Source organism: Nilaparvata lugens, chromosome 5 (assembly GCF_014356525.2).
Source record: "Nilaparvata lugens isolate BPH chromosome 5, ASM1435652v1, whole genome shotgun sequence".
Lineage (NCBI taxonomy): Eukaryota > Metazoa > Arthropoda > Insecta > Hemiptera > Delphacidae > Nilaparvata > Nilaparvata lugens.
Genome location: NC_052508.1, coordinates 74,463,602 through 74,474,371, shown reverse-complemented (window position 1 = coordinate 74,474,371; position 10,770 = coordinate 74,463,602). Strand labels below are relative to the sequence as shown.

General features: G+C 31.8%; 1 protein-coding gene across 1 annotated transcript in view; it reads right to left on the bottom strand.

Moving 5' to 3' along the window:
* Positions 1-4,574: 4,574 nt before the first annotated feature.
* Positions 4,575-10,770, bottom strand: part of LOC111047541 (tyrosine-protein kinase Src64B) — a 259,140-nt gene continuing 252,944 nt past the window's right edge. Inside the window, exons 10-12 of the mRNA XM_039429270.1 lie at positions 10,487-10,637; positions 7,648-7,779; positions 4,575-4,700 (exon numbers count right to left, since the gene is read on the bottom strand). Coding sequence (XP_039285204.1) covers positions 4,630-4,700; positions 7,648-7,779; positions 10,487-10,637 — 354 coding nt within the window. The 3' untranslated portion in view covers positions 4,575-4,629. The remainder of the gene's footprint in view (positions 4,701-7,647; positions 7,780-10,486; positions 10,638-10,770) is intronic.

Genomic DNA, 10,770 nt, shown 5'->3' with positions numbered 1-10,770 from the left:
TATCTCGAAAATCAATTTTCACACACCACACATCTTACAATATGAGAGTGAACAGCCAAGACTACTGCAATAATTCAGCATCTAAAGTACTAAAATATATCATATCGACAGAGACATCAATTCAGATTATTTTGTACAATATTAAGTCCATATACAAAGGTCTTTCAAAGCACCTTTTTACATTCATTCAGTCATGATGAATGAATGATAAACACTTTTTACACGGAGAAAATATTGTCAGTCACAAATTCTTGGAAATGAGTTTCAAATATTTCGGAATAATATTATGAAGTCACAGGTTGTGTTTGAGTTTCACAGCCAACTTTCATATAGTGAGGTCCACGTTATAATGGCAGTGGAGAAAGATAAGAGAACAACGTTGCCGATCCTCTGTCTTGTCAATGTCTTCTATAGACAGTAGCTGATACAGGTCATTGATGCAATACTAACTGTTCATATTCGTTTAAAATAATCAATTATATTTTATTAAGCAATAAATTATATTTTTCAATAATTTCATAATTGAAATAAAATATTTTGTTAACTAATTATTAATTCTACGTTGTTGATAGACGATCTGGCAACAGAGCTAAGCAAGAAAGAGATAGCTCTATCAGCTTTGTTGAATGATAGACAAAGATAGCAATACCATTCATTGCCAATCAAACACTGCCCTTATAACGTGGACCTCACTATAGATGAGCCTCCATGCATGGGCTGCTCCTTTGGAGAAAATAAAACACTGGTAATTAAAACCATGACCATGGATGGTCTTTATATTTTTCAATAGTTTTATAATGAATTTTCATAATTAAAATAAAATATTTGTTCAATTGATTTCGGTATCAATTCTACTCGTTGTTGAAAGACGATCTGGCAACAGATCAAAGCGGGAAAGAGATAGCTCTATCAGCTTTGTTGAATGATAGACAAGGATAGCAATACCATTGCTAATCAAACACTGCCATTATAACGTGGACCTTACTGTAGTTTCTTATTGAGTATTCATTTGAAACTCAAGCAAAGTTTTTCTACTAACCTGAAAAGAAGGCTCCAACAAGAATAGAATGGATGTGAATTTCAGAACACTGTTCAGTAGCCTACCATTTCACGGGATTGTGTTCTGACACTATGTGCCGGTTGCACAACAGCCGGTTAAATTTTAACTGTGATTAATTCCACGAGAACCAATCAGAGAAGGCGTTTTTGAAAATACGGCTTCTCTGATTGGTTCTTGTGGAATTAATCAAGGTTAAAATTTAACCGGCTGTTGTGCAACCGGCACTAAGAGCCGGTTTCCGAGCTTGGGATTTGGCTAAGCTCTAGACTTTAAACAGCTGGAGTCAGAAAATTGGCTTTCTGAAACGGGGCGTTGTCGTAATCATTGTCAAAGTCACGTTTGAATTAAATTTCAAAAAACTAGAAAATTAAACACAAAATAAAATAAAGAGAGAATAGTGTAAAGTTTCAGCTATTTTGAATTATTTAGAAAAGTTTTGATTCCGTCAAGGAAACCAGTTTCCAATTATAGAAATTTATTTATTTATTTATTTATTTATCTATTTATTATCTATTTATTTATTTATTTATTTATTTATTTATTTATTTTTTATTTATTTATTTATTTATTTATTTATTTATTTATTTATTTATTTATTTATTTATTTCATAAAAACATAGAAAAGCTCACAGACAAACTCCAGTACGAGCCTTAATGACACATTTGATAGAGTAACGTTACAATTTAAAAAGAAAATAAGAGAAAAGAAAATAATATCGCAATTCATTAAATATTCACAATTCAGTAGGCTATAACAAATAAGATTAGAAGAGAACGATATATTGGTTAGATTCCAGAAAGTTAGTAAAAGGGTATAGGATCAATTATATTTTATTAAGCAATAAATTATATTTTTCATAATTTCATAATTGGAATAAAGATTTTGGTAACTAATTATCAATTCTACGTTGTTGATAGACGATCTGGCAACAGAGCTAAGCAAGAAAGAGATAGCTCTATCCGCTTTGTTGAATATAGAGAAAAGAAAAAATCCTACTCCAATCACTTGTTGGTTCCCATTTTAATTGATTATACAATGAATAGGTTAGGTCCTAGTTTTGTTTACAAATATATTATTAGCAGCAGACGAAACATCTGTCAGTCATGACTCATGAGCAACCTTTCCGCCACAGAATGCATACAGAATGGAGGTATCATTCTAACCATGACTTGAGTGCAACAAGACCACGACACGTGACTGCATCATCTTGTTAGATATTAAAATTACTGTTGAATGATAGGTACAAAGATAGCAATACCATTCATTGCCAATCAAACACTGTCATTATAACGTGGACCTCACTATAGATGAGCCTCCATGCATGGGCTGCTCCTTTGGAGAAAATAAAACACTGGTAATTAGAACGACGACCATGGATGTCATTATATTTTTCAATAGTTTTATAATGATATTTCATAATTAAAATAAAAAAATATTTTTTTAATTGATTTCGGTATTAATTCTACTCGTTGTTGAAAGACATCTGGCAACAGATCAAAGCGGGAAAGAGATAGCTCTATCAGCTTTGTTGAATGATAGACAAGGATAGCAATGCCATTGCTAATCAAACACTGCCATTATAACGTGGACCTCAATATAGTTTCCTTATTGATTATTCATTTGAAACTCAAAGTTTTTCTACTAACCTGAAAAGAAGGCTCCAACAAGAATAGAATGGATGTGAATTTAAGAACACTGTTCAGTAGCCTACTGTTTCACGGGATTGTGTTCCGACACTAAGGGCCGGTTGCACAACAGCCGGTTAAATTTTAACTGTGATTAATTTCACGAGAACCAATCAGAGAAGGCGTTTTTGAAAATACGGCTTCTCTGATTGGTTCTCGTGGAATTATCACGGTTAAAATTTAACCGGCTGTTGTGCACCGGCACTAAGAGCCGGTTCCGAGCTCGGGATTTGGCTAAGCTCTATACTTAACAGCTGGAGTCAGAAAATTGGCTTTCTGAAACGGGGCGTAGTCGTAGTCATTGTCAAGTCACGTTTGAATTAAATTTCAAAAAACTAGAAAATTAAACACAAAATAAAATAAAGAGAGAATAGTGTAAAGTTTCAGCTATTTTGAATTATTTAGAAAGGTTTGATTCCGTCAAGGAAACCCGTTTCCAATTATAGAAATTTATTTATTTATTTATCTATTTATTCATTTATTTATGTATTTATTTATTTATTTATTTTTTTATTATTTATTTATTTATTTTTTATTTATTATTTATTTATTTATTTATTATTTATTTATTTATTTATTTTAGTATTTATTTATTTATTTTCCATAAAAACATAGAAAAGCTCACAGACAACTCCAGTACGAGCCTTAATGACAATTTGATAGAGTAACGTTACAATTAAAAAATAAATAAGAGAAAAGAAAATAATATCGCAATTCATTAAATATTCACAATTCAGTAGGCTATAACAAATAAGATTAGAAGAGAACGATATATTGGTTAGATTCCAGAAAGTTAGTAAAAGGGTATAGGATGAAAAATATTTAAATTAAAAGAAAGAAGAAACAATTGAAAAAAAGAGAGTTAGTAGAGCTCAAAAATAATAATTTATTCTCAATTGAGCACATAATTTTTCACAAGATTTTTTGAACATATTGAAGCGGTCATAAAAGGGGTCAAGGAATGGGTTTAGTCTATTGTACATCTCATTGTTCTATTCAGGTAAGTTTCTTTAAAAAAAAAAACATTTTTCATGGGGAGAAAATGTTTCAATATACTTCCTAGAAGATTGAAAGAAATAGAGGAGGTTGAATACCTACAACAAAAAATTGAAGGAATATTTGGTGGGACTATCCCTATACTCTTGAGGAGTATGTCAATTTGACTGCAAGATTTTAGATTTTTTTTTTATCAAATTTGTGACTTCTTTATGTGTAAAGGATGATTTTTGTGACGATATTAATAATTCTTGTTGTAATTTGACACTGTTCAATGTATTTTTGTGCATTTTGATGAATAAAGAAATTTTCAATTCAAAATTTAAAAAAATTAGATATTTTGTAGGAATTGAAATGGTGAACGTTTCTGACAAACTATCTGAAATAGCATATTAAGTCTTGGTCTATTGCATGGAACATGGAAATTTAAAAAATTGATGAAATCTGGCATGAATATATATTATTTAGAATTTAATATAATAACATTAATGCTAATGGATCTCTGGTTTCTATTTTTTTTAAATGAGAGAATAAAAACTGCGACTACAGTTATAAAAACTGCGACTACGCCCAGTTTTGAAAAGCTAATTTTCTGACTCAGCTGTTTAAAGTCTAGAACTTAGCTAAACCCCGAGCTCGGATCCGGCCCTTAGGGATGGAAAAATTATCAATGAATCGATTCTTGCGCTGTAAAAATCGATTCTAGATTTCAATTGTAAATACTATCCAGTATTTGTGTCCTGACACTGTTTAATCACTGACTTCTCTGTATGGCAGTTCGGATGTGATGGTAAAGTCTTCAAAGTAGTGTTGAGGAACTCGAAGTGGTCTCTTGTCCGGAGCGGCATCCCAGCATTGGAGCATCAGCCTGTAGATTGGATCGGGGATCATGTGCGAGGTGGGTTTCGGCATTCTGTAGCCTCTTTCACCTGTTCGATTACCTCTCTCCCATGCATTCCTGCAATTAAACATAAATAAAATATGAGTTTTGATTGTAAAATATTCCTCTGTTTAATATAATTTATTTATTTATTTACAACAATATGGGAGCACACGGAAAATCCCAAAAATTGTTCCCCAATCAAAATAAAACTACAATAATCACCATAAAAAGAAATTGAAAATTGAGAGAAAGAAATTCAAAGAGAAACTATTTTATATTAGTGAAGAAAAAAAATGTTATGAGAAACTAAATATACTGAATAAACTATAAATATAAGAAATATACTGTAATACTATAATACATAGGCAAAAGGCCTATCTGAAATTCTTATTTACAATAATTCATTATACTTTATCGATTCATACAACAAGTACATCATCAAAATGATAGGGAGAGAAAAAATAAGGTAACCTTGTGCTATTCCTCTCCCAAATTTAGATAAGTTTACACAATCATATGAAATGAAAAACTAATGGAAAATAGTCCACGTTCAATAAACCACAGTTTTTAATAACCATTGACTCAATTCATTTTTAGTGGCAATACTATGTTCTAAAATGGTTAAATCTCAGGCAAAATTTGGAGTTTAATGTAATCGGTTAATTTCAAGTCCATATAATTGATTGGATATTCCAAAAAATGTGCAAAATTCATGGAATATCCCAGAAAATTAATGAGGTAATAATATTTCTTTATTGATTCATACGAAAAGTACATCATGAAAATGATAGGGAGAGAAAAAAGGTAACTAGTGCCTATTCCTCTCCCAAATTTAGATAAGGTTACACAATCATATGAAATGAAAAACTAATGGGAAATAGTCCACGTTCAATAAACCACAGTTTTCAATAACCATTGACTCAATTCATTTTTAGTGGCAATACTAAGTTCTAAAATGGTTAAATCTCAGGTAAAATTTGGAGTTTAATGTAAGCGGTTTCAAGTCCATATAAATTGAATTGAGATATTCCAAAAATCTGCAAAATTCATGGAATATCCCAGAAAATTAATGAGGTAATAATTATTCTTTATTGATTCATACGATAAGTACATCATGAAAATGATAGGGAGAGAAAAAATAAGGTAACCTCGTGCTATTCCTCTCCCAAATTTAGATGAGGTTACACATAGTCCCAAATACGTTGTCTTGTAGTTGTTCACACGATTCATAATCACAAAATTCACTAAATTTTCTGTCCTTAATTTTATTTTCACAAAATAGTTTTTTTAAATTTAGATGCTTCAAAACCTAACATAGAAGAAATTTATTTATAATTTTATATATATTAAAAAAAAATATTTTCTATAAAATAAGAATAATATCTTCAGTACCGGTATCAAATTAATGAATTATTCAAATATGGAACTGCTTTGCAAGGGTTACCATAGTTGTCAGGATGTTCCAGCACATAATTCAAGTATAGGTCTAATTTATTTATTTATTGTATAAAATACTATAATCATAATACAATTATGACATTGGAGGAAAAACTAGGCTAAGCCTGTACTATTTCTCTCCAAAAATTTTGATAAAATGTTAATGTTGTCCAAAAGATAAGGTTATATAGTCACACACTGCTTCGTCACTTGATTTTCGGTCCAGAAATGATGATTTAAAATTTTGAATTTTGAAGGTTGATTTTATACTCTAAATGAATCACAATAAATTAAAAACTTTAGAAATATTGCACTTATTAAAAAAATGTGAATACAAAATCAAAAACCTACACACTATTTGTTATCCACAGCTCTAAAAAAAATTCTCAAACTTCAGTTTCAAACTCCAGTGTTGATTTATGACTTCATTGAAGCATCGTTTTCAGTTATAACTCGGATATTAAATAAAATCATTTTGTAAGCAAACAACTTGAAAACAATCAAATATGTAGATAGCATAATTATTAAAAGTAAATACAAATGGAATGTTGTTGAAGCAATCTCTCATTTATATTTTTATCTGCAATCAAGTAGGAGCTACATAAATCTCACCTGAATAGACGACCTTCGGACTATATAGAAAAGATATATATTATACTAGCCGTCGAGGCTCGCTTCGCTCGCAATATCGTCTAGCCAGGGGGCTCCGCCCCTGGACCCCGACGGATCGTCCAAGAATGAGATTAGCAGGCTCGCTTCGCTCTCCTGCATTTTTATCATGTTAGGACAGTCCAGTCGGGGGTCCAGACTAAACGTCTGGCTAAACGGATATGGCGAGCGAAGCGAGCCTGACGGCTAGAATATATATTCCCAGGATTGAAGTAGCAGTGCCCAATCAAGTTTTCCGCGATAAATGCATTTTAATCTTCAACTTGGTGCCAACCTAACAAAGTCAACTCAACTTAATGCCAACCTGAAAATTATTATTAATTTAGTTGCCAGTTAACAACTGTTCGAATAGGTACTCTATCTAGATTATAGTTCTATAGTAACATATGATATGGAAATTTCAATTATAATTAAGAGATTGGGAGAAGAATATACATGCTAAAAGTGGAACTTTAAACCTTAAAAACAACCTAGAGTTAAAATATTGCCAAAGATTCTTAGTGCGCCTCTAAAGGGCCAACTGAAATACCTACCAAATTTGAACGTTTTTGGTCCGGTAGATTTTTAGTTATGCGAGTGAGTGAGATGAGTGAGTCAGCAGTCAGTCAGTCAGTGAGTGAGTGCCATTTCGCTTTATATATATAGATGGGTGGTATATTACTAGTATTATAATGAAAAGTGATCTATATTTGGGAGAGAGATAGTATAAGGAATATCCTTAGTTTTTCTTTCTCTCGATCAGTGCTTTCTTGAATAGAATAATAAATACATAAAATAAATGAATAAAGAGAAATGTTATTATGGGTAATTTCAGATGGAATTATGTTTCAAATGAATCTTATGTGGTTAGTAAGCTTTCAAACAAAACAAAAAAAAAAGCTATATAATACTGTATTATATTAGTTCGAAATCTTACCTGGATAAGGAACTTGGCCGTATGTGAAGAGCTCCATTAGAAGTATACCGTATGACCAGACATCGGACTTTATCGAAAATCGTCCATATACAATCGCCTCGGGAGAGGTCCATTTCACAGGGAATCTAGATCCTGGAAACAAATGAAAGCCTTAGTAAATTTATTAATAACAAAAACGATTTAAAATATACACTATTAAAGTTTATGAAATAGAATTATAGTACTCTTTGAAAGTAATAAAATAATAGAATAAGATTAAAAATTGTATTAATTTCAAAGGGTACTATGATTCTATTTTAAAATACAAGAGTAAGTAGCCCTGAGTTCATACATTTCAAGAATATTAGAGTCCCACAGTTTTTGATCGTGAAATTGTTCATTTTACATCGAATAATATAAAAATCATATAAATGATTGAATTATTAAATAATTAATTACTGTCAGTCGAAAGACTTGCTTCGTTCGACTCCAGGAGACTTCATCACAAGGGAGGAGATATTGAAACCGATGAAAATAACATAATCCAACATTATTTTCCAGCTTTATTGTTCTTGAAAACACCGGCAGAAACTCAACTTAAAAAATCATAGAATTCAGGAATTAAATCTTTTCAAATATTTGTTAACTCATTGTGGATTATCCCTCCCTCTAACCTCTGTCAAAAATGGAAACTACCACAAAACTCTAAAATAAATGCTGCCTACTATTATAAGATTCAAATGCATTATTGAAATAAGAATATGTTCAAAATATGAAGAATATGTTGAAATTTTCAAAATATTAATTTTTTTCATCTTGATGGAAGATAAGGAAGAATCATAACTTGAAAAATAAAATCCCCAAATTGAACCCCATATTCAAAATATTCCATCCAATTACAAAGAATTTATTATTTTTTTCAATTAATTTTAATAATTGAAAATAACATGAATTAACAAGCTAAAAAGTAATTCGTATGGCTTTTGTGGTGGGGAGTCCCTTGCGGGAAGGTCCCACCGCCTGAATATATAATTTAAGCCGTCAATGGGCCTTACGACTGTCATACTTCAGCCGGGACCGACAGTTTAACGTGCCCATCCGATAACACGGGAGTGATCTGGTTAAAAAACTTTTGGTAACCAGCTGAAACTGATGTGTACCATAGATTGTCTTTTTCAACCAAGGAGCTCTTTTTCCAAAGGAGCACGTAGGAGGCTGGAGAGCTCAATTCATGAAATTGTCATATTCTATCCTATTTTTTTCTTACACTGAGGTCCATGTTATAATGGCAGTGAAGAAAGATAGGAGAACAACGTTGCCGATCCTCTGTCTTGTCAATGCCTTCTATAGACGGTAGCTGATACAGGTTTTATGATGCAATATTAACTTTCATTCTCATTCAAAATAATCAATTATATTTTATAAAGCAAGAAATTATATTTTTCAATACTTTTATAATGAGTTTTCATAATTAAGATGAAATATTTTGTTAATTAATTATCGATTCTACATTGTTAAAAGACGATCTGACAATATAGCAAAGCGAGAAAGAGATAGTGCTATCCGCTTCGGTAAACGATAGACAAAGATAGCAATACCATTGCTAATCAAACACTGCCGCCATTTTAACGTGTACCTCACTGTAGTCTATCAATCGACAAAGAAGATAGCGCTATCTTTTTCTAGCCAGATTGTTTTATACCACTGTGAAAAGAGAATAAATCAACAACAAAAATATAATCTCAATTATTATAAGAATTCATTATCAAATCATTGAAAAATATAATTTCTTGCCTAATAAAATATAATTTATTATTTCAAACGAGAATGAACAGTTAATATTACATCAATAAACCTGTATCAGCTACCGTTTATAGAAGGCATTGACAAGACAGAGAACCGGCAACGTCGGCCACTGCCATTATAACGTGACCTCACTATAGCTATAAAGATAGTATTTTTACAATGTGAAAAGTTAATCAATTAACAACAAAAATTGATCCCAACTATTTTAATAAAAATAATTATAATTATTAAATCATTGAAAAAAATATTTTTTTACAAAATAGAATATAATCGATCATTTTCAATGAGAATAGCCAGTTAGTATTACATGTCAAATATTTGTCTTGTGTTACATTTCTCATATTAAAAAAAATTCTTTTGCTTAGGTACATATATAAATTGTTTGGTTTAATCTTCGGGCAGTCGCGCTGTTTTAAGAAGTTTATTACAACAGTCTCCGTTTTTTTGCTGCACAAAATATTGAATGGGGTGGTGTCAGTGAATGAGTCACCTATGCATTCCCAAACTTTCCCCCATCACTCCACTGAGTTGCAGTACCACACAGCGAGCAATGGTCAGTCTTTAGGTAACATTTAGTCGCGACAGTGCATAAGCTAGGGAAAGACTTATACGGGGACTGTAAACGAACCAATAACACAAAATTGATGGCTTTGCTTGATGTACCTTATGGGCTATGAAATGGTAATCATCCAAATGTTCATAGGCGTAAAATAATCCAAGAAGATGGAAAAGTAATTATCCATTAATTAATATTTTTTGACAGTAAACAACACTTGGAAAATTAGATGTTGTACAAAATACAACACGCGACTGCTCGTGTGATTTAGTAGGGCGCGGCTACCGAAGGGTAAAAGTCATGATAGTAGTGTACGATTTTATCGTTTTTTTGATTAAATAAAGACATTATCTATTCTATCTTTACCTGTATCGGCTATCATCTAGAGAAGGCAGTGGCAAAGCAGAGAATTGCCAACGCTGTTCTCCTATCTTTCTCCACTGCCATTATAACTAAACTTGGACCTCAAGTCATAGTTAAAAATTGTCATTAACTCACCTTGACGAGGACAATATTCGTCATCCTCTATCACCCTGGCCAATCCAAAGTCGCAAATCTGGCAAATTATTATCTCCATCAGCACATTTCTGGCAGCCAAATCTCTGTGTATCAGCTGCTTCACCTCCAAGTAAGCCATGCCGCTCGCAACCTGTTATAGAAATTAAATCCTCTTAGATCTCCTCTTCAGAAATTCTGTAGGCTAGTGTCACTGTAGTTACGCGGTAGAGGGGGAAGCTGGCGCGCCAGTAGTAGTTAATATTGCCGGTCCTGGCACACAGTGC